Source organism: Chiloscyllium plagiosum, unplaced genomic scaffold, assembly GCF_037043375.1.
Source record: "Chiloscyllium plagiosum isolate Xiang-an unplaced genomic scaffold, Cpla_swu_hap1 HiC_scaffold_44, whole genome shotgun sequence".
Classification (NCBI taxonomy): Eukaryota; Metazoa; Chordata; class Chondrichthyes; order Orectolobiformes; family Hemiscylliidae; genus Chiloscyllium; species Chiloscyllium plagiosum.
The window spans coordinates 13,946,174-13,970,985 of NW_028270182.1; the positions used below are offsets into that span (position 1 = coordinate 13,946,174).

The 24,812-nt window shown below is 46.8% G+C and overlaps 1 protein-coding gene across 1 annotated transcript; it reads right to left on the reverse strand.

Annotated features, from left to right (window-relative positions):
• Nucleotides 1–14,807: 14,807 nt before the first annotated feature.
• On the reverse strand, nt 14,808–24,597 carry fis1 (fission, mitochondrial 1). Its single transcript, XM_043683596.2, has 5 exons — nt 24,475–24,597; nt 22,643–22,775; nt 22,164–22,240; nt 21,748–21,853; nt 14,808–17,310 (listed from the first exon to the last, which is right to left on the reverse strand). The coding sequence occupies exons 1-5, from the start codon at nt 24,577–24,579 to the stop codon at nt 17,213–17,215; spliced, it is 519 nt and encodes a 172-aa protein (XP_043539531.2). The 5' UTR covers nt 24,580–24,597; the 3' UTR covers nt 14,808–17,212.
• Between the last annotated feature and the right edge of the window lie 215 nt (nt 24,598–24,812).

Here is a 24,812-nt window from a genome sequence, read left to right on the forward strand (position 1 = left end):
ATTGTCTAGATCTGGGAGATACTCCTGCAGTAGTCTTGGGAATCCTATCTATTTCCGGATCCATAATACAATTAAAGTCTCCTCCTATAATTGTATGACGGGCACCAAGAGCTATCAATTTTGAGAAGGCTTCCGTTATTAATTTAAAGGGGTGTGCCGGGGGGCAGTACAAATTTAAAATCCCATATTCCTCTCCATTTATAAGGGCTTTAATCAGAATATATCGTCCCGATTCGTCTTTTATCTGATTTAGGACTTTGAAAGGGAAATTCTTCCGAACAAGAAGAACAACTCCCCTACTTTTTGAGCTAAAAGAAGAAAAAAAGGCCTGATCAAATCCACCCTGTCGTAATTTCAAGTGTTCTTTATCCAACAGGTGTGTCTCCTGTAGGAGAGCTATATCAACTCTTTCTTTCTTAAGATTTGATAATATTTTCTTCATTTTGACTGGCGAATTACTCCCCTTGACATTCCAGGTGCACCACTTAACCGACTGATCAACCATAATCATCCGGGCAAATCCGAGACCCCTCGGGAGGAGAAACCCTATCCAGAATATCCCGAGCATAGAGCGTATAAAATTCACAAAAGTAAAGGCTCTCTAATACACTCACAACAGTATAATAAAAAACTATTTCTAAATAATAAAAAAAACGTATTTAAATGGAGAATTTCCCCCTTGTTCCCAGGGGGTGTCACTTCCTTTCCAAAGGTCCATCGTATCCTCTCCCAACCAACGCCCCACCCTTGACCCAGGCACTCCTCAATAGGATGAGGAGAATTCAGATATAATACAAAGCTACAGTTAACAGTGAGCACCCTACCCCCACCCCACCCACACCAACACCTGGATATATTTGGTAATGTTAATACCATGTATAAACATATATAACCATAAAATTACAACCTCAACAAATAATAATTAAATATAATAATACAAAATAACAAGGGAAAACAACCCTGCTCCTAGAGACAGAGGTAAAATAGAATAAGGTAACCACCTCCTCCACCAACATTAAGTAAACCCCCTGGCTTATATATATATATATAAATATATACATACATACACATACATACATATATATATATATATACACATATATATACATACACACATACATACATAGAATAATAATTTAAAAAACCCAAGGGGGGGAGAAAATCGTTAAATAGAGAACAAATAAATAAATCCCTCTCCCCACCCCCCAAGATAATATTAAATAGTAAGGTAAGAAAAAAGAAAAAGGAGGGGGGATATAAACAGGAGTGGGGGAAAGGCAAACCAACATCCATTATCTCTTACAATTTATCTCAGAGAGTCCAAAAATTCCTTAGCCTTTTCCGACGATCCGAAGTTATCCACGGATCCTTCATGGTTAAAGCGTAACGTCGCTGGGTAGCGTAAGGTGTATTGAATATTTAAGTTCCTTAAACACTTCTTCGCCTCATCGAATGCCTTCCTCTTTCGGACCAGAGCTGGGGAAAAGTCCTGGAATAACATGATCTTGGATCCTTTATAGATCATGGCTTGGGAATCTTTTCCAAGATTTCTAGAGGCTTCTAGGAGTATCTGCCTCTCCTTATAGCTCTGCAGCCGGAACAGGACCGGGCAGGGGTGCTGGTTCGAGCCGGGCCCGTGTATTGCAACCCGGTAGGCCCATTCTACCCTCACCTGGCCTGATCCAGCTTCCAGATTTTAAAACTGTGGCAGCCACTGCTCGAGGAACGCTGTAAGCTGGCCTTCCTCTTCCCATTCGGGAAGGCCCAGCAAACGAATATTTTTTCGACGACCTCGATTATCGAGGTCATCAGTATGATTCTCTAAGGTCCGGACTCGCTGTTCGAGAGTCCGGACCTGATCCACGGCTGATTGTGCTGTAGTTTCGGAGGTCGCGGCCTTTAGCTCCGCTCTTCCGACTCAGCGCTCGATTTCTTTAATGTCTCAGTCGTGCTTTTGCAGCGGGGCTGAGAGTGAGTCCCAACGACTTCAGGATTCTTCAATGAAAGCGTCGATCTTCGCATCCAGTTTGGAGATGATTTCCACAAGGCTCGCCACCGTAGGTAAGTCCCCCGGGGTGGCTGTGGATGCCTCTGCTGCAGCTGGAGAGGGTGGGGGAGGGGTTCCTGTTGCTGAGAGCTGCGGGCTCCCTTCCCTTTAGTCATTTTTACTAAAGATTAGATTGTTTAAATTTAATACTAAACAACGAATTAAATTAAACAGCTATTTTAAATGATTTGGTGAGTGTGGTGGGGGTGGGTGGCCCACTTTGCCGAAGTCTTGGGAGGAGCACTATAGACTCAGACTTGCTGGGTCGCCGCCATCTTGGATCCCCACTGGGGTTTTTTTTAACTAGCTGGCTTGACGTCTTCCACCATTTGAAGAAGATTGAGGTCAAGACATGCATCCATGTTCAAGACTGAGAATTCATATATACAAGTCCTCTTCTATATAATGCCCCTTGTATTTGACAATTCTTATGAGTCATCATGGTCGATGGGACAGAGAAAGGCACTTCAGCCCATTGAGTCTGCTTAGATCAAAAACAGGCACGTAACTTGAATCCTTCCACTGCAGAAAACGCCATTCAGCCCATTGAGTCCAAAGAGCATCCCGCCCAGAATCACACCCCCACCCTATTACCATGGCTAATCTACCTGGCCTGCTCATCCCTGGACACTATGGGGTAATTTAGCATGGCCAACTACCTCACCAGCACATCTTTGGATTGTGGGAGGCAACTGGAGCACCCAGACATGGGGAGAATGTGCTTCTCCACACAGACAGTCACCCACAAGGCTGGAGTTGAACCGTGGTCCTTGGTGCTGTGAGGCAGCAGTGCCAAGCACTTAACACCCATGCCACCCAATTCTAGCCAGTCCAATTCCACTTTCCAGCACCTGCCACAAATCCTATAATGTCATCGAGGTCTACAGCATATTTTTGATTTCCAAGTGGTATATTTGTGGACCAAATAGTCACGACAGCTGTCAAATGTACACAGTGTGTTTTCAACCCTGGGTTGCTATCTGATATTACAGTGACACTTGCCCCTGTGTCAATTATGAGGTACCCGTTAACATAAACATGCCTTCACCAAAATGCAAGATTAGAATCACCTTATTTTCATTGGGAGCACTGTAGGCATTCCTCCTATTGTAGATTCTTCTCCCTCATTAACCTCTTTATGTGGAGAGATAGCTGACCTCTTGCTTCTCGCTGACTATGTCCGACTTAGCATGTCTTCTGAAAGTGGCCGAGTGCGACCTCAGGTGAGGGAGGAGATGCTGTGCTTGTATCAGGACGGGTGGGGGGCTATTGTGTTTAGAGCAGGGGCCAAGGTAGCCAGACCAGGAGTAGCACCACCATTTTGTCCCTGGCCCTTAACTGAAACAAAACTTGCTACAGCTTCAATGTACTTTGGGTGGCATGATGGTTAGCACTGTTACCTCACAGCGCAAGGGATCTGGGTTTGATTCCAGCCTGGGGAGACTGTCTGTGTGGAGTTTGCATGTTCTCCCCATGTCTGCGTGGGCTTCCTCCAGGTGCTTTGGTTTCCTTCCACGGTCCAAAGATGTATTGGTAAGGGTGGATTGAATGTGCTAAATTGCTGTGCAGGCTAGGTGGGTTTGCCATGTGAAATGCTGTGTTATGGGGTCTAGGTCTGGGCGGGACGCTCTTTGGAGGGTTGGTGCAAACGTGATGGGCCAAAAGGCCTCTTTCTACACTGCAGGGATTCTACGATACATTTACTTGACTTTTTTTCTTATTTATTCATTTGTGGAAGGTGGGCATTGCTGGCTGGGCTCAGCATTTATTACCTATCCCTAGTTACCCTTTGAGAAGGTGGGTGTGAGCTGCTTTCTTGAACCTCTGCAGTCCACCTGCTGCAGATTGACCCATGGCACCCTGAGGGAGGGAATTCCAGGATTGTGACCCAGCGACAGTGGAGGAATGGTGACCTATTTCCAAGTCAGGGTGGGGAGTGGAGGGGAACTTGCAGGGAGTGGCATTCCCATGTACCTACTGCCTTCGTCCTGCTAGAGAGAAGTGGTCATGGGTTTGGAAGGTACTGTCTAAGGATCTTAGGTGAGTTGCTGCAGTGCATCTTGTAGGTGGTACATGCTGCTGTGACTGAGCATCGGTGGTGGAGGGAACAGATGCCAATAAAGCCGAGGGTAGTGTGATTCCTTTCAATTGCCTTGCTGACCTGTAGTAGTAATGACTACTGCATTTATACTCCATGTTTGCTTAGACTACAGATCAGTCATGAGCTTATTGAACAGCCTTTTCCTGTTGCTATGGTCCTGTCAAGGATCGTCAGCTTTGTTGGTGCAAACATTGATGAGTCACAGCGTCTCTGGCTCTGTAGGGGGTCTGGATTAAATCATTGGCACCAAACCCCAGGAAAGAAATCAAGATGCCGCAGAGACATTCCAGGTTGGTACTGGGGTTGAAGGGTGTTAGTCCAATGGAGACATGGAAGGTCCAGACTTTTAATTTCCTTTTTCAGTCTTTCATTGCATGTGGGCATGGCCAGTGCTTACGATGGGTGCCAATTGTCCACGAACTGAGTGGCTTCACTTGGCAACTTCAGAGAAAAGAGCCAGAGAGGGTGAGGACAGAGGATTTCCTTCCCCAAAGGATGCTAGGAAATTTGCAGACACACAGATTAGGTACAGGGGTAAGCCACGGTTCACCAAGCTTGCCCAAGGATCCAGTGAGACTATGGCTCATATGATTACACCACATTCCAGGCTATCCCCAATAACGGTCCACTTGTCGGAGGGTCAGTGCTGAGGGAATGCTGTGGTGTCGAAGGGTCAGTGCTGAGGGAGTGCTGCAATGTCGGAGGATCAGTGCTGAGGACTGCCGCACTGTCAGAGGGTCAGTGCTGAGGGACTGCCGCACTGTCGGAGGGTCAGTGCTGAGGGAGTGCTGCACTGTCGGAGGGTCAGTGCTGAGGGAATGCTGCAATGTCGGAGGATCAGTGCTGAGGGAGTGCCGCACTGTCGGAGGGTCAGTGCTGAGGGACTGCCGCACTGTCGGAGGGTCAGTGCTGCACTGTCGGAGGATCAGTGCTGAGGGAGTGCCGCACTGCCGGAAGTTCAGTGCTGACGGAGTGCTGCACTGTAGGAGGATCAGTGCTGAGGGAGTGCCGCACTGTCGGAGGGTCAGTGCTGAGGGAGTGCCGCACTGCCGGAAATTCGGTGCTGAGGGAGTGCTGCACTGTCGGAGGATCAGTGCTGAGGGAGTGCCGCACTGTCGGAGGATCAGTGCTGAGGGAGTGCCGCACTGTCGGAGGATCAGTGCTGAGGGAGTGCCGCACTGTCGGAGGGTCAGTGCTGAGGGGGTGCCGCACTGCCGGAAATTCGGTGCTGAGGGAGTGCTGCACTGTCGGAGGATCAGTGCTGAGGGAGTGCCGCACTGTCGGAGGATCAGTGCTGAGGGAGTGCCGCACTGTCGGAGGATCAGTGCTGAGGGAGTGCCGCACTGTCGGAGGATCAGTGCTGAGGGAGTGCCGCACTGTCGGAGAGTCAGTGCTGAGGGGGTGCCACACTGTCACAGGGAGAAAGTGAGGACTGCAGATGCTGTAGATCAGACTCAAAATGTGTGGTGCTGGAAAAGCGCTTTCTCCATGTTTCGAACATTCCTGATGAACAGCTTATGCTCGAAACATTGACTCACCTGCTCCTTGGATGCTGCCTGACCAGCTGTGCCAAAACCACACTTCTTCTCATGTCACAAGGTCAGTGCTGAGAGAGCATCGCACTGTCATAGGGTTAGTGCCAAGGGAATACTGCAGAGTTAGAAGGTCACTGCTGAGGGAGTGCCGCACTGTCAAGAGAGTCAGTACTGAGAAAGTGCTTTACTGTTGTTGTTGCTGTCCATTCAGAAGAGATGGTCACATGGAAAGAAAAGCATGGGAGTCTGAAATATTTATTTCTGAGACCAAACCACTGACATCAGGAAAGTTTCCCTCATCAGCACTTTGTCAGCCCCTGCTTTGGACGTGTTGGATGCCTTTTTTCTCTACGATTCCCCGTGCTACTACTTTGGAAGAGCTGCTTAGACTGTAAAGCAGCTTGTGGTCCTTAGGGAGCTTTGGATAAGGCAAATCCGTACTTGGTGCTGTGAAAACCTGTCAAGGTCTGTTCAACTGGGTGGGGCGTTTTGTGGCATTGGATCACGTGATGGAGCCAGAGCAATGCACATATATTGTGCAGCCCTTCCCTTCCTCACTTTATATTAACCTCAAATCAATCCAACTATGTTTGATGATCAGAGATTGAGGGAGGGAGGGGTAGGGAAGGACTACCTGTCCTTTCAATTATCTTCTGTCTATCTGCCGATATTTGACTATGCAGTCTTTCACTTTGACTGCAGTGAGCATTGAGCTCATCTCCTTGCAGGTACCACCCAGAATAACATCCTGGAGCAGATCCTTTGCCCTCTAGATTTTTTTTTGTTACCTTGAGAAAAACTAACTGATCAAGTTCAAACTGATGTCAAGTGCTGATAAAAGAGATAGAAGATTGAACCTTTATGACACTTTATGACATTGGATATGAGGCTGTAACCATCTCTGGAAAAATACAGCTCATCACATCTGATAATAAAGATAGGGTGCAATCATCGAAAACCAAATAAACAGTGTCAGCAAGTCACCCTCAGCACTGACACCACCCCTCAGCGCCCAAACTACCATCTTTCCACTGTCTCACTGTATTCCTCATTCTCTCCATTGGCCGTATTATCATTCACTCCCTTTGACCATATCCCTCACTCCGTCCTTCTCACCAGATACCTCACTCGCTCCTTCTCACTATGTCCCTCATTTCGCCCCTCCAATTGTATCCCTCAAACTCTTCCTCTGACCGTATCCCTCAATCTCTCTCCAACAGTATCTCTCAAACCCACCCTCACACCATATCCTTCAATCCCACTCTTCATATCCCTCAATCCCTCCAACCATATGCTTCAATCTCTCTCTCTCACTGTATCCCTCAATCCCTCCCTCCAACCATATCCTTCAATCCCTCCTTCCAACCATATCCTTCAATCCATCTCTCTCACTCTACCCCTCAATCCCTCTCTCTCACTGTATCCCTTCAATCCCTACCTCCAACCATATCCCTCAATCCCTCCCTGTCACTTACTCACCATTATGAAGTATCTAAAGCCAATCAACATAGGTCGTAAAGCGAATGAAGAAACAGTTTATTGATAAACCCTGGATAGACATTTAAACCATCTTGTGTCACATTATCTCATGGATCACAATTTTGTCATGGATCAGGAGCTCTTGTTTAAACTTTCAGTTCCAAATGTGCACTGCTTACATGTAATAAACCTTTGTTCCTCTACCCCTTCCTCACACTGAAATACAGTATCCAACTCAGTTTTCCATTTCCCTTTTTCAGGTCTCTTTCCCATCAGGAATGGTCATCCATTAAATAAATGGTCTAGTTCACATAACCCCGTATCTGTCATCGTTGGGACTGTTGCAACAAGGAGGCAATGGGGGATGGTGATGCAGTTGCAAAGCCCACTGGATATAGTAATCCACAAACCCAACTAATGTGGGGTGTGGGTTCAAATCCCACACTAGCAATGAGTAGAATTCCATTTCAATTAATTATTTGATTGGGAATTGTCAATAGAATTGACAGTTATCATTGACTGAAGCAAAACTTCACACATTGTCTGGTCTCCATGTGAACTATATTTATAAATTCATGAGGGGCACAGATGGGGTGAATAACCAAGGTCTTTCCCCCCAGCTAGGAGAGTCCAAATCTACAGGGCATAGGTTGAAGGTGAGAGGAGAAAGATTTAAAAGGGACCCCAGTGGCAACTTTTTGGTGAGTGTATGGATTGAGGGGCATAGATAGGGTAAACAGACAAGGTCTTTTCCCTGGGCTGGGGAAGTCCAGAACTAGGGGGCATAGGTTCAGGGTGAGAGGGGAAAAATTGAGAAGGGGCCTAAAGGGGCAACTTTTTCATACAGAGTGTGGTGTGCGTATGGAATGAGCTGCCAGAGGAAGTGATGGAGGCTGGCACAATGACAACATTTAAAAGGCATCTGTACGGGTATATGACTAGGAAGGGTTTGGAGGGATATGGGTCGGGTGCTGGCAGGTGGGACTAGATTAGGTTGGGATATCTGGTCGGCATGGAAGAGTTGGACCTCTCTATGAGGTGACAAAGGAAGTGGTGGAGGCTGGTTCAATTGCTATATTTAAAAGGCATCTGGATGGGTTTATGAATAGGAAGCATTTAGAGAGATATGGGCCAAGTTCTGGCAAATGGGACAAGGTTTATTTGGAATATCTGGTCAGCATGAAAAGTTGGACCGAAAGGTCTGTTTCCTGTACTGTACAGCTGTATGACTCCAAACTCTTAACTGCCCTCTGAAATGGCCTCACAAGCTTTTTAGTTTACAAAGATAGAATGGGGAAGTGTCACTAAGGTTTTTTGGCCATAATACACTGGGCTTGAATCTTTAGGACTCTTGGAGCTGTGTGCCTGACAAAGAATGTACACCATGATTATCAAGAGGATTGAAAAGTAAAGAAAATACTGCAGGTCTGGGCAGCATCTGTGGAGAGAAAAGCAGAGTTAACGTTCTGAATCTGGTATATCTCTTCAGCAGAGCTGAGTACTGAAAATGTGTTGAAGCACCTCAGAGTGGAACATGGTGTCATAGAGTCATAGACTCTGACAACACGGCGACAGGTCCTTCGGCCCAAACTGCTCCATGCTGACCAATATGTCCATCCACATCTACCCCATTTCCCTGCACTTGGCTCATATCCTTCTAAAGCTTTCCTATCCATGTACTCGCCCAAATGCCTTTTAAATGTTGTTAATGTACCCCCCTCAACCACTTCTGCTGGCAGCTTATTCCATATGCGTACCACCCTCTGTGGTACGCATATGGAATATGTTGCCCCTCAGGTTCCCTTTTATCCTTTCCCCTTCTAACCTTAAACTGATGCCCTCTTGTCCTCAATTCCCCAAGCCTGGAAATACGAGGAGAGAAGTTTAATTCGACTGCACTTTCTGTGATTTCAGAGTTGAAATGTTCTACCCTCAGACTAACATGGAGCATATTTTGTAAATGAGAGGACCATTACGATTGTACTGTTAAATAAGACAGCCATTACAACTGTATTAAGTGGCATATGCTGTGTTCGTTGAATTTGACTGTAAATTTTGTAATATCCAAGCTGAAATGTTTTGCAATGTATATTTATAAATAAATTTCGTGAATAATACTTTTTTTAAGAATAAACGGTGATCTTGTCAATGATACCCAGATCATCAAAAGGAACAATGTTTTTTATAAAATGCAACAAGGCCTGAAGGCATCCTAGTTGTTTGTCAGGTAGCTGGACAGCTGTTTGCAATGCAGAGTGACACCAACAGCTATGGGTTCAATTCCCAAACTGGCTGTGGTCACCATGAAGGCCTTGGGACTACGGTAAATTTGCCTTTACCTATTCTAGCTGAGGTCTTTGAAAAACACTGAAGTTTTGATGATTTCCGAACTCCATGCACTCAATTGGGGGGAAAAGAGAGAGGGAGACAGAGAGGAGGAAGAGATGTCCCCCTCACTGACTTTGAGAAAGCAGGAATCATAACCAACTTGAAGAAGGGAGACAAATTGTGCTGTGCAAACTATTTCCTTTATAACCTCAAAATACAAAAGGGGCAAGTGTCACTGGAACACAGGAAGTTGAGGTAACCGTACAGAGGTTTATGAGTGGCTTAGATAAGGCGAATAGCAAAGGTAGCGTGGGGGATTCAAAACCATGAAGCATAATTTTAAGGTGACAGGAAAAAGGTTTGAAAGGGACTTGAGAGGCAACTTTCTCACACAGACAGTGGTTCGTGTGAACTGGCAGAGGAAGTGCTAGATGCAGGTACAGTTACCGCATTTAAAAGATATTAGGACAGGTGCATGAGTAGGAAAGGTTGAGAAGGAAATGGGCCAAGTGCAGGCAAATGGGAATAGTTCAGTTTGGGAAACTTGGATGAGTTGGATTGGAAGGATTTGTTTCTGTACTGCATGACTCAGACTTTATGATGGCAGAACTGTACAATGTAGCTGGAGTCCTGAGTACAGTTCTGGGATTGCACATCAGAGGATACAAAGGAGATTTTCAAGGATGTTGCCTGGACGAGAGAATTTTGAGTTCTAAGACTAGATCGACTGAGGTTGCTTTCTTTGTAATAAATGACGAAGAGAGGTTTAATCTTTCTGGGCAAAGTCATGGAGTGGGGCGGGGGGGGGCACAGGGAGGAAGGTCCTATTTCCTTTGGAGAGAGGTCAATAATCAGATTACAATTAAAGTACATCGAGGAAGCATTACACATAGAAGTAGGAGCGGGCCATTCAGCCCTTCAAACCTGTTCTGTCATTCAATAGGATCAAGGCTGATGATCCAACTCAGTCCTCTATACCTGCTTCCTCCCTCATACCCTTTGATCCCTTTACCCCTGAGAACTGTAACTAACTGTTTCTTGAAAATGTTCAATGTCTTGACCTCAATCACTTTTATGTGGCAGAGATTTCCACAGGGTCACTACTCTCTGAGTGAAGAAATTCTTCCTCATCTCAGTCCCAAGTGGCTTGATCCATACCCTTTCACTGTGACTCTCTGATTCTAGACTCCCCGGTCATGAGGAACACCCTTCCTGACCTAATCTGTCCAATCCTGTGAGTAGGTTTCTATGAGATTCTCACAATTCTTCAAGATTCCAGTAAAACAAAGGCATAGCTTCAGAGTAAGGGGTGGTAGATTCAGAGGGGTTTTGAGGGAAAACAAACCTTTTTCACTCAGCAGGTGGTGGGAATTTGTAATGCACTGCCTGGGAAAGTAGTGGAGGCTGAAACCTTACAACCTTTTAAAACTACTTGGATGAGCACTTCAAATATCATAACATTCAAGGATAGTAGGACAAGTGCAGGAAATTGGGAAAACCGCACTTTTATGTCAGTACAGGTTCCATTGGCCAAAGGGCCTTTTCTGCACTGTATGAATCTATGAATAAATATAGCCCAAATTGATCCAATCTCTCTTTTGTCAGTCCTACAAGCCCATGAATCAGTCTGATAAATCTGTTCGCATTTAGGGGGGAGTTGAAGAGTTGCATTTGCAACTCGAGGGTGCTGGGACTATGGAAAGAAATGTGTGAAAGAAGAGTGGAGATAGAAACCTCAACAGGTTTAAACAAGCACTCAAGACTCACCGTGACATCTTCATGGTTGAGGTGCTATTGGAAACATCTGTACAGGAGTTGGACTTGAAGTGGACTTGAAAAAATAGAATGTTTTGAATCGTTCCTGGGAGTTAACTGGTAAGGGCAACATTTGTTGTCCTTCTCAGATTTACTTGAATGGAAGGACTCGATTGGTCACTGCACAGGGCAGTCAACCAGAATTGCTGTGGGTCCGGAGTCACTAGGCCAAACTGGGTGAAGATGGAAGGTTAAGAATGTCAAGAGACTCATATGGGGTTTTTACAATCGACGGTGGTTGTCATCGCTATGAAGGCTCTTGATTACAGAATCATCCAGCACAGAAAGAGACCCTTCGCCCAAATAGTCCATGCCAAACCTAATCCCAAACTAAACTAGTCCCACCTGCCTGCTCCTGGCCCCTAGCTCTCCAAACCTTTCCTATTCACGTACTTATCCAAATGTCTTTTAAATGTTGTGGCTGTGCCCACATCCACCACTTCATCAGGGATTTCATTCCACATGTGGTCAACCAAAGATTTGGCCCCAATGTCTTTTTTAAATCTCTCTCTTCTCACCTTAAAAATACACCCCCAGTCTTGAAATCACCCATCCTAGGGAAAAGACAACTACCATTAATCCTATCCATACCCCTCATGATTTTATGAACTTCTCTAAGGTCACCTCTCAACCTCCTATGCTCCAGTGAAACAAGTCCCAACCTATCCAACCTTTCTTTATAACATAAATCTTCCACACTCGGCAACAGTCTAGCAAATCTCTTCTGAACCTTCTCGAGCTTAGTAATTGCTGTCCTATGGCAGGGTGACCAGAACTGGACACGGTACCCCAATAGCAGCCTCATCAATGTCCTATACAAGTTCAACATGACACGCTAACGCCTATACTCAAAGGACCGAGTAACGAAGGCAAGCATGTCTTTTTAACCACCTTGAATAGATCTATTATTCAATTTAAATTGAACCCATGTCCCAAGAGCATTAGCCAAGTCCTGTGTATTACTAGTCCACTAGGTAAAATGGTACTATCGCCTCTCCTCTGGATCATGTAGAAACTTGCCATGCAGCACAGACAGTGCATGAAGGGCCTCCTTAAATACGGCAAAGTTTGAGCTGCATTGTGAAAAATGTAGAAGTGCTTCATAACAAATTTCTCACCAAAGGCAAAGGGGATGGAATATAAGGGGCAGAGGCAATTTGAGTACAAAACTGGCTCCCGGAGAAGAAACATAATTAAGAGCTTTGATAATGATGACAATCACCGTCGAGTGTTGTAAAAACCCCATAATATGAGTTTCTTGCCATTCTTAACCTGCCATCCTCACCCAGTTTGGCCTAGTGACTCCAGAAAGGTTTCCAAAATTGGAGCAATGCTTATAGCGAGGTTCCCACAGGATGGGTGTTAGTTGTACGTGAGATTCAGACTTGAGGGCACAGCTACAGATGCTTCGAAAGTTGCAGAGTAAGGATAGACCCTCCACAGGGCATTGACTGGCCAATGAAATAGATGAACGCATAGTAGTTGAGAGTTAATGCAAAGAAGCTCGAAATTATCCATGTCGGTGTAAAGAAGGAGCCAGCAAGATTAGATTAGATTACTTACAGCGTGGAAACAGACCCTTCGGCCCAACAAGTCCACACCAACCCTCCGAAGAGCAACCCACCCATACCCATTCCCCTACATTTACCCCTTCACCTAACACTACGGGCAATTTAGCATGGCCAATTTACCTAACCTGCACATTTTCGGACTGTGGGAGGAAACCAGAGCACCCAGAGGAAACCCACGCAGACACGGGGAGAATGTGCAAACTCCGCACAGACAGTCGCCTGAGGCGGGAATTGAACCCGGGTCTCTGGCACTATGAGGCAGCAGCGCTAACCACTGAGCCACCGTGTTGCCCAAGATAGAAGGTTTGATTGGAAAGGTGGCGAAGGAATACAGAAAGCGAGGCGCGTATGAGCAGAATTGTGACACATTGGTTGAGAAAATGCTTAAAATGGCTACGAATGCTTTACAAGGGTTTTATAAATAGCACACAAACATAAGGAACTATAATCTCATTCTAAAATACTAGTTAATTACTCTGAGGGAGCCATAAACCAATATTACTAAACAACCCCAGGAATCAGGACTGGGTCCACCTTTTGGTTGTCATTGATATACATGATTTAGATGACAGTATAGGGAGGCATGGTTAGTAAGGTTGTGAGAATGACACCGAATTGCTGGTGGACAAAGATTAGCTAGGATTGTCGTGGGTATGGTATGTTCGCCGAGCTGGGAAGTTAATTTGCAGCACTCTCTCTTCTGGAATTTAATTGGCTCCATTCCTGCTGCTTCCAGTTGTTCGCTGCAGTGACCAGTATAGTGGCTGTTTGTTGATGGAGTCCGTGGATGAGTGTCATTCTTCGAGAAATTCTCTGACAATTGCCACTTGAGCTACAAATCTTTACGCAAACTTTGATGGTCGAAGTTTACAAGGAGATTTCGATCAATGGGCGGCACAGTGGTTAGCACTGCTACCTCATAGCACCAGGGTCCCAGTTTCAATTCCAGCCTCGGGCAACTATCTGTGTCGAGTTTGCACATTCTCCCTATGTCTGCGTGGGTTTCCTCCAGGTGATCCGGTTTCCTCCCACTGTCCAAAGATGTGCAGGTCAGGTAGATTGGCCATGCTAAACTGCCCATAAGTTCGGTGCGTTAGTCAGAGGGAAATGGGTCTGGGTGGGTTACTCTTCGGAGGGTCGGTGTGGACTGGTTGGGCCGAAGTACCTGTTTCCACACTGTAGGGAATCTAATCAATTGGGTCATGGGCTGAGTGGCAGATGGGAGCTTAACTTGTATAAATGCAAGGTATTGTAGTTTGGTCAAACAAACATAGGACATGAACAATTAATGGTAGAGCTATGGATAGTGTTGTAGAACATTGCTCAGACCTTTGAGGATAGGAGTTGGAACATCATGTTGATGTTGTACAGGACATCAGAGAGACTTCTTCTGGAGTAGTGTATAGTTCTAGTCACCCTGCTATAGGAAGGATATTATTAAACTGGACAGGGCTCAAAAAAGATTTACCAGGATGTTGCTGAGGACAGAGTTATAAATATAGTCTGGTCAGACTGGGACTCTTTTCACTGGAGCTGGAGTTTGAGGGGTGACCTTCTAGAGGTTTTACAAAATCATAACAGGCATAGACAGAGTGAACAGGTCTTTTCCCTATGAGGAGGCAGTTCAAAACTAGGGGGAATACTTTTAAAGATGAGAATAGAAAGATATAAAAAGGACATGGGGGCGGTTTTTAAAAAATATATAGTGGTCAGTGTGTGGAATGAATGGTCAGAGGAAGCAATGGACACAAATACAGTTACGTCTGGATAAGTACATCAATAGAATAGGGTTGGCGGGATATGGGCCAAACGCAGGCAGATAGAACGAGTTTTAGTTTGGGAAAATGGTCAACACGGATAAGTTGAGGGTTTTGTTTCTGTGCTTTATGACTATGAATAGAGAATCCCCGATTAAGAAATTGCCAGCAAGATTTCACTTTTCGTACCTTTTATTTTAAACACCAGAATTCCTGTAAGTCAAACAAGAATCAACAGGCTAATTAAAGTCCGTACGAATTGTTAATTACAGATGGAATAATAGGCAGAGCAAACACTATCTCATGAGATTACCAGCATTTGCATTTATCCCTAAACATGAAGTCACATTTTCAGTCCAACTCAGCATATAAATATTTCAAATTTCTCACTTCTTTTTTCACTCCCTAGGCTTGGACCTTGAGTCACATGGAACAGTAGATCCATTCCTTCGAAGCCCCTGGAGATGGCAGTCAGCTGAGTGAAACACGTGCACAACTTCCTGAGATCACCACAGCATTGACTGCACATTTGAAGGAACTTGATAAAAGATCTGGGCAGCTTCGGCAAAAGTAGTGGGGGAAGAAACTGTTGACATTAGTGGAAAGTCTAGAACCAGAGGACAATGATATAAGGTGATTTATGGTAGAACAACTAAAGGCAGCAAGAAGAAATGACTGACAACAGTGTCTGAGAGCCTGACAGAGGCAGATTCAACCATAATTTGAAAACAGAGTTAGACAGGCCCATGAAGCATAAACAATAGTGAAGGATGGCATGGAAAGACGACTTGCTGGATTGCTTTTGAGGGAACCAGCATAGACTCAACAAGTTAGAAGGACTCTGATTTCTCATTCTACAATCTCAGCTAACCACCAATTAGGTAAAAACAATGACTGCAGATGCTGGAAACCAGATTCTGGATTAGTGGTGCTGGAAGAGCACAGCAGTTCAGGCAGCATCCGAGGAGCAGTAAAATCGACGTTTCGGGCAAAAGCCCTTCATCAGAAATGCAGGTGCCTACTGCAACATCCTAAACATCTACAGCGTAAAAAAAAGGCTCTTTGGCCCATCAAGTACGCGTCTAACAATTCTGATCCCATTTCCCAGCATTTGGTCCGTAGCCTTGCACGCACTAGCATCACACATACAAATCTAAATGCTTCTTCAATGTTACGAGGAGTTCTGCCTCGACCGCCCTTACAGGCAGTGAGTTCCAGACTCCCACCAACCTCTTGAGAAAGAGTTTCCTCACACACCCTTTTAAACCTCCTGTCCCTTAAACTTAAATGTATGCCCCCTTGATCATTGAACCCTCTGCCAAGAGGAAACGTTACTGTCTATGCCCCTCAATTTGATACACCGCAATCATGTGCTTCCCTCAGTCTTTTTCTCCACCATTTAATTTATTCCGAAAACCTACAAGCTGGACTTTTTTACTTCTCTATTTTTCCAAGAACAGTAACTGAAAAACAGTACCGAGGGACCTTTTTACCGAAGATGGTGCCGTAAGTGGCAACTTGTACACTTTTCATGGTACTCGTTTGAGTACATGTGACAATAAAGCTAATTCCAATTCTCCTCTGCATTTATCCATACACTCTTCAAGATATCCAGCAATGCCCCTCAACACCATCAAACCCCCCAAACCGCCTTCACACGTACTGTGTCAATTCCCAATGTACATCCCTCATTTAATTCCCCAATACATCTTTGAATCCCACGTAACCCAATCTCTCAATACAATCACCCTTTGTCAGTAACCCACCTTTTCGCCAGATGACGGAGATCTGAAACAAAAATTGAAGAGTGCTGGAGAAACTCAGCAGGTCTGGCTGCATTTGTGGACAGAGAAACGGTTAAAGCTTCTAGTCTACTCTGGCTCTTCATATCAGAATTGAAGCACGCACTCGCTTCACACATGCTCTCGTTTCTGCAGCATTTCCTAGTTTGTATTTCTCACCTGATCCCTCAGTTCCACAACATCCCTCAAACACATGACCTGCCCTGGGAGTGTTTGCTAGGGACAAAGTGTAGTTTTACTTCCTTACGTTCAAAGGAAGCTCTGTATCGAACCCTGTGTTGTACATATCCCAGAAGCGTTTGATGGAGATCGTGCTGAGTTTGCCTTACTTGCGGTTTAAGAGTGTAGGGTGAGCTTTACTGCGTATCTAACCCTGTGGTGTACCTTGCCCTCATTACACACACACACCCAGGGCAATCTAGAGGGAGTTTAATTTTGGACATCAGGCTTCTCTCTGACACATTTATCGAAATTCTACAGGTTTGGCTGGTATTTATTATTTTAGAAAGCAGTATGTACAATGTTTAGTCCAGTTTGCTTTGAAGGCTACCTGAACACATGTTCCAGGAAGGAATCAAAACAGATAGAATATTAGAAAAAAATGTCATCTATGAAACATGCAACACAACAATCATCTGAATCCAGGCTCCGGGACAGAGACTAGAAAATCAGGCAGCCAGTCTGTGCATTTGACTTCATTGTTAAAGGTTGAGGTGATCGTTAAACATCAGCGAGACACCCACCCACACACACGCACACGATCTTCATCGTCACTGGTCACGATTTACCCTTGCTGACAGCCAAGCCAATCAGGCCTGCCATTCCAGCCAATCCCACGATAGCTCCCCCAACGATCGCCATGCCGAGGAGGCCATCTGTGGAGACCAAGAGACAGCAGGGGTCAGTCCAGGTGTGCAGAGCGAAGACCGTGTCAACAAGCAGCAGGCTATTCGGCCCTTCATGTCCACTCCGCCACGCAGTAAGATCATGGCCACCCTCTGATAAGCCTTCACCCCAACACCCCCTGCATCCCTCCACTGCTGATCAAGAACCAATCCATCTCCACCTTAAACAGATTCAAAGACTCTGCTCCCGCACCCTTATGAGGAAGAGAGTTTGAAAGATTCCGAGGGGGAAAATCTCTCCTCATCCCTCTCTCCAGTAGGCGAATCATTTCAGTGTCGATCTCGCTCTGTGTGCACCTTCCCTGCTGTAACATTGTATTCCTCACTCTGTTCTAATGTACTTTGCATGGTATGACCGGCCTGTATTGCACGCAAAACAAGACTTATCACTAGCTACGTGACAAAAAAAATCAAATCAAATTTAATCAGTTTTAAACAGTGACCTTGAGTCCTACACTTTCCCACAAGAGGAAAATTCTTTCCACATTGAGCCTTTCTCTTACTCTCTAAACCCAACAACAGGCCCATCCTATCCAACTTTTCCATGTAAGATAACACATCTGTTCCAAGTATTCGACTTGGAAACTTGCCCTGAACTGCTTCCAATCCTTCAGGCGGTGACCAGTGGGGTACCACAAGGTTTGGTGCTGGGACCGCAGCTGTTTACAATATACATTAGTGATATAGGTGAAGGTATTGAAAGTAATATTAGCAAATTTGCTGATGACACAAAGCTGGGTGGCAGGTGAAATGTGAGGAGGATGTTATAAGAATAGAGGGTGACTTGGACAGGCTAGGTGAGTGGACGGATGCCTGGCAGATGCAGTTTAATATGGATAAATGCGTGGTTGTCCATTTTGGTGGCAAGAACAGGAAGGCAGATTACTATCTAAATGGAGTCAAGTTAGGTAAAGGGGCAGTACAACAAGATCTAGGTGTTCTTGTACATCAGTCAATGAAAGCAAGCATGCAGGTACAGCAGGCAGTGAAGAAAGCTAATAGCATACTGGCCTTCATAATAAGAGGGATTGAGTATAGGAGCAAAGAGGTCCTTCTGTAGCTGTACAGGGTGCTGGTGAGACCGCACCTGGAGTATTGTGTGCAGTTTTGGTCTCCAAATTTGAAGGAGGACATTCTGGCTATTGAGGGAGCACAGCATAATTTCACGAGGTCAATTCCCAGAATGGCGGGACTGTCATATGTTGAAAGCTTGGAGTGACTGAGCTTGTATACACGAGTTTAGTTGAATGAGAGGGGATCTGATTGAGACATATAAGATTATTAAAGCATTGGACACTCTGGAGGCAGGAAACATGTTTCTGCTGATGGGTGAGTCCAGAACCAGAGGACATGGTTTAAAAATAAGGGGTAGGCCATTTAGAACAGAGTTGAGGAGAAATGTCTTCACCCAGAGAGTGGTGGGTGTATGGAATGCTCTGCCCCAGAAGGCAGTGGAGGCCAAGTCTCTGGATACTTCCAAGAAAGAGATGGATCGAGCTCTTAAAGATAGTGGAATCAAGGGTTATGGGGATAAGGCAGGAACAGGATACTGATTGTGGATGATCAGCCATGATCATGACGAATGGTGGTACTGGCTCGAAGGGGCAAATGGCCTACTCCTGCACCTATTGTCTAATACGTTTATATCTTCCCTTCAATAAGGGGACCAATGCTTAGACAATACTGCAGATGTGGTCTTGCAGAACTGAAGAATAATCCCCCCATTTGTGTTCAATTTCTCTCTCAATAAATTACAATATTCTGTTAGCCTTCCTGAGTACTTCCTGTACCCATGTCCCTCCCTTCGTGAAGAATAAATGGTGGCTCAGTGGTTAGCACTGCTGCCTCACAGCACCAGGGACCAGGGTTTGATTCCAGCCTCAGGTGACTGTGTGTGTGGAGCTTGCATATTCTCCCCGTGTCTGCGTGGGTTTCCTCTGGGTACTCCGGTTTCCCCCACACAGGCCAAAGGATGTGCAGGTTAGGATGAATTGGACACGCTAAAATTGCCCAAAAGCATCCAAAGGACATGCAAATGTGGTGGATGAGCCATGGGAAATGCAGGGTTACAGGGATTTGGTGGTGGTGGGTGGGGGGTGGGGGGGGGTGGGGGGAGGTGGAGATACTCTTCAGAGGGTTGGTGTTGATTTGATGGGTCGAATGGCCTGCTTATGACTGTAGGGATTCCATGCACTCAAAGACCCAGATCTCTCTGTAACAAGACAAGGGAGCATTCAAATGAATATTAGGGCACCAGGAAGCTCAGAGGAATCTTGGAGTGCTTGCCCACAAATCCTGAAGGTTCAGAGGTTGGCTAAAAAGACTTCCCTTTATCAGTCAATGCACAGATTATAAAAGGGAGATTATATTAAAGCTGAACAGAACTTTGGTTTAGACACAGCTGGAGCATTGTATGCAGTTCACATTTTGCCCTTCCATATTACAACTGTCTTCACTCACAGGATCCGTATCCCACGATTCCCTTTCCTATTCAGGCATTCGGCCAGGTGCTTCTTAAAAGCTGCTATTGGTCTGCTCCCACCACCTCCAAGGGCAGCACGTTCCGGGCACTCATCACCCTTTGTGTGAGAAATGTGCCCCCCCCCCCCCCCCCCCCCCACACACCTTGAACCTGTCTCCCCCCCCCCCCCCCCATTCCCCGAGTAATTGACCCCTCCACCCTGGGAAAAAGCCTGATACTTTCCACTCTATCCATGCCATTTACAATGTTATAAACATCTATCAGTTCGTCCCTCAGCCTCCTGCGTTCCAGTGAAAACAAGGCCAGTCTATCCAAACTTTCTTCATCACTAAAATCCCCCATACCAGGCAACACCATGGTCAACCTTTTCAAAGCATCCACATCCTTCTGGTAAAGGGACAGCTGGCACTGCCCATGGGCTGCCACTGCACGCAATAAAAACTATACATTTTTAAACATGTAGAAGCCAGGAACACCTGGGTAAAATAAGGGCAACATCCAATCACATGGTCAGGGTGTGGAGGAGTTTAAACAAACAGGGAGGGACGAGGATTTGAACACAAGGGTGAGAATTTTAAAAATCAAATTGAGCGTAAAAACAGTATACCCTGGAGCATCTGTGCGAGAACCTTCCAAGGTAGTAGCAGTGATTAACAAGACAGCTCATAACATAGTTAGGAGCCTGGGCTTGGTTGAGAGGAATGAAGTACAAGGCAGGGAAGTTGTGCTAATATTATAAACCACAAACGGATACAAGGCAGCTGCCAGCCACCTGCTGGAGAACAGCGCTCAGCTCCAAGCATTGCAGATTAAGCCCGACCACAAACATTTTAGGAGCGGTACAGAAGAGATTTACAAGAAAGAGGTGGTATTGTAGTTTCTAGAGTCATAGAATCACAGAGGTGCACTGAATAGAAACAGACCCTTCATTTGTGCTGACCAGGTTTCCTAAGCTAGACTCGCCTGAACTTGCCTGCCCCAACAAAAACAAAGTGCTGGAAAGTCTCAGCAGGTCCGGCAGCATCTGTGGAGAGAAATCAGAGTTAATGTTTCCGGTCGGGTGACCCTTCCTCAGAACTGAAAAGTTAACTCTGACCATTCCCAATAGATGATGCCAGACCTGCTGAACTTTTCCAACAGTTTCTGTTTGTGTTTCTGACTTGCAGCATCTGCACTTTGTTTGGTTCCCATTTGCCTGTGCTGGGCCCATAATTGTTCCCATCAACGTTCCTGACCGAATGTCTTTGAAATGTTGTAATTGTACCCCGCTCTACCACTTCCTCTGGTAGCTAATTCCACATACGTGCCACCCTAAAGAGTGTGAAAAAGTTGCCTCTTGGGTCCATTTCCAACCTTTCCACTCTCACCTTAAACCCACGGCCTCCAGCTTTGGACTGCCCTACCCTAGGGAAAACAGCTTTGATGTGCAACTTATCCACACCCCTCATTTTTTATAAACATCTAAATGTGGACCGCTCAGAGAAGCTCAGTGTACAGGGTCCCCAACATCAAAATGTACAGCTGATAAAACCCGGAAGTCTAGCAAACTGCGAGGTGCACAGTGTCAAGACTGCAAAAGAACATGGGCTGGTGAACACGTGGCAGAAACTTAAGTTAGAGTTAAGCAATTCATTTTGATTGGAACACAACATAAAATAAGATGCAATTCTAAAGAAGATGCAGGAGAGGGGTGGACCTGGATGTTTTTAAAAAAAACCAACACAGTGCCTGAGAAACCCAACAGGGTCTGGCAAACAATGTTCCTGCTATATCAGCGTGCCATCACTAATGCCCATTGTCTTCGAGCTGCTCCCTGTGACAGTCTGAGCCTCCCTCACTGACGCCCATTCAGTCTCTTCTGCCCCGTGTACCAGTCTCGTCTGGCTTCACTGTTCAATCCGGGCACACTGCCCCCCAGCTCTCACCTCTCTGCATCTTTTTATTGATGAGTTTCTCCAGCTCCAAACCCTGCTGATTGGTTGGCTCGTTCTTCAGCATAGTCCGGATGAACTTCAGCGCTTTTTCATACTCCTGCGGAAACAGAGCAGCCAATCAGACGAGCAACGAAGGTGGTTGGGTGGGCGGATGGGCACTGCGAGGGGTGGAGGAGAGGTAGATGGGATCAAGGGAAGATAGGGGGTAGAAGTGGGGCAAGGGAGATGGGTGCGGAGCAGAGGGAGGGGACAGGAAAGGAGGGAGATGCCTTTTGATCACCCAGGGGCGGGGGGGGGGGGGGGGGGTGTATTTCACGGATTAGCCTTTCAACAACTTTCCCAGATTAAAAGGAATTCCCCCACCACTCAAAAGCCAAACCTGCACGCACTGAAATCTGCACACTCACCTTCATCCGATAATTTCCCACAGCCAAATAGAAGATGTAATCTCGCTGCTCATCCTTAGTTGCGGTCGGGTAAATCTCTGCTGGGAGGAAAGGTTGGGGAGAGAAGGATGGGAGAGGGGATGATAAGAGAGTGAGAGAGCGTGAGATTAGTCAATGCGACCATCTTCACTTCAGAGCATTGCCAATCTATCATCACAACACGACGACTCAGGGGTCAAGGGATTGAGGGAAGACCACCAGGCAGAGGAGGGGGGTGGGGGAGGGGAAGAACAGACTGAGGTGACAAGACCACGAGTCATGAGGGGGATTGGGGGACAAGAGACTGAGAATGACTGGGGCAGCAGGGGGGAGACTGAGACCAGACTGGAGCAGAGTGCAGCTCCAGCGCGGCAGTTTCAACCAGAGTACACATTTTGCCAGCCCCACACACCACCCTCTCCAAACAGGATCAGCTCTAGATGCAGAGAGTTCCAACTCACCTTCCAGAATGACAACTCCTTTCACAATGTCAGCAGAGTACCTGCTGCGGATTAAGCACCAGGCGTACTCGAACTGGGTCGCTCGGGACAATGCGCCCTGTTTCTGCTCTGCATTGTACTTTTTCTCAAACTTCTGCAAAGAGGAAACACAAGGTGTAACCATGCAGCTGCAGTGCCCTGCCTGTCCCTGTCCACCCCTTCCCCTCTCTCTCTCTCTCTCCCTCTCACACCTGCCTGATGTCCTAGGCTCCTTCCTGACCCTCTCACCTTCCCCTCTGTCATCCCCAGTCCAGTTTCTGTCTGTCCCCTCACTGCCACTAGCATCCCTTTCTGTATGTCCACCCCTGTGGGGTCTCTTTTGCTCTGTCATACTCATTGACATTTTCTCTCTCGATAAACCCAGTTCTTGTCTTCTGGCTCGTTCTTGTTATCCTGCTCCATTTCTCTCTCCCTCTCTCTCCCACCTCACCCCCCAATAATCTGTCACTATCTCTCCACTTCTTCTCTGTCTCTTTCCCCTCACACTTGTTCTACTTCTCCATCTGTCTTTTTGTCCCTTAGCCTCCACTCACTGCACCTTGCCCCCACCAACTCTGTCCCTTCTCTCTCTCACCTTCAATCACTCAGTCTCTCTCTCTCTCTCTCTCCCTTCCCCACTTATGTTCTGATTCTCCCGCCACTCACTGTTCTAAGCCTCCAACTCACTCACCATCCATTATTCAATCACTCCTGTCACTCACTTACTCACTCCACCATCCTCTCCTCTCTTACTGTCAGTCTCTCACCCTCCTCTTCTTGTTCTCTCTGCACTGCCCCGGTCTCCTATCTTTCTATCACATGCCCTGTTCCAGCCATACCCCAACCCTCTCCCTCCCATCTCATTCCTCACCCACTCCACCCCTATCACTTTCACTGTCCTACCCTGATATTTATCCCACACTCGCACTCTCTGCTCCCAGACCCCAACCCTCTCCCCCCGCCCAGTGGACCCCATCTCACTCCCCCACCCTCTCCCTTCTTCCACCCCCCCTTTTGTCTTTTTCCCCCACTCTCCCCCCCTCCCTTCCTCATCTCTCTTAACCCCTCCCTCCTGCCCCTCTCTCCCTCCCCTCCCTCCTGCCCCCCTCTCCCTCCCGCCCCCTCTCCCTCCCATCTCCCACCCCCATCCCTCCCCTCCCCTCCACCTTCCCCTCTCTCTTCCCCACCCTCCCGTCTCTCTCACCCCTCCCTCCCCATCTCTCTCCTCCCGTCACCCTCCACATGACCCCATCACTCTTCCCCTCCCCATCTCCATCCCATCAGCATCCCCCATCTTCCTGTCCCCCACCGTTTCCCCCAGACCCTCCCCACCACCCAGTTTCCCCAGCACCCCCACCACCGTCTCCCTACACCACATTTCCCTAGACCCCCACCACTTGATCTCCCTAGCCACCCCACCCCCAACCCCTCCCATCCACCCCATCTCACTCACTCCACATCCGCCACCCGTCTCCTGACCCCTCACCCCAACCCCCCCACTGCCCTTCCCAACAACCCCCTCTCTCTCCCCCCTCACCACGTCTCCCTCACCCACACCCATCCCCCCCATCTCCTTTAACCACACACCCCCCCCGTCTCCCTCACCCCCTCTCCCTCCCAGTCTCTGTCCCCCCCTGTGTCTCACCACCCCACCTCTCTCTATACCTCTCTATCTCTATCTCTATCTCTATCTCTATCCCTATCCCTATCCCTATCCCTATCCCTATCCCTATCCCTATCCCTCTCCCTACGTGTGTATATTTCCCTCTCTGCCGCCCCCACCCCGTGTATATATCTCTCTGTCCCTCCCTCACCACTAGATCTTCTGGTGAAATTGTTTCGTTTACAATCGCCTCCATGATTCCAGAAGCTCCTCGTTCGTCACATCCGGATTCTGTCCCGTCAGTGCGCATGCTCATCTTCAATATGGTCCGCCATCTTTAATGCTGGCGGCCGATACTTCCGGTGCTGGTGTGATTTTCGTCATCTTTTATACTGGCGGTAGGAAAGCAGGGTTGGGTTGACAGGGAGTGGGTGTTGTTGGTGTCTGTGGGCAGAGATACAGCAGGTTAGCGTGGATTTATACATGGTGCAGACAGTCCACAAGATATAGGAACAGAATTAGCCACTCAGCCCATTGAATCTGCTTTAT

Bases quoted from the DNA above. Each gene is read 5' to 3' on its own strand.
- fis1 (XM_043683596.2), bottom strand. From the start codon at position 24,579: ATGAGCATGCGCACTGACGGGACAGAATCCGGATGTGACGAACGAGGA. The intron at 21,854-22,163 runs GTGAGTGTGCAG...CTGTTTCCGCAG, and splicing joins TGGGAAATTATCGGATGAAG to GAGTATGAAAAAGCGCTGAA. The intron at 17,311-21,747 runs GTGAGAGCTGGG...TGGTCTCCACAG, and splicing joins CAATAAAAAGATGCAGAGAG to ATGGCCTCCTCGGCATGGCG.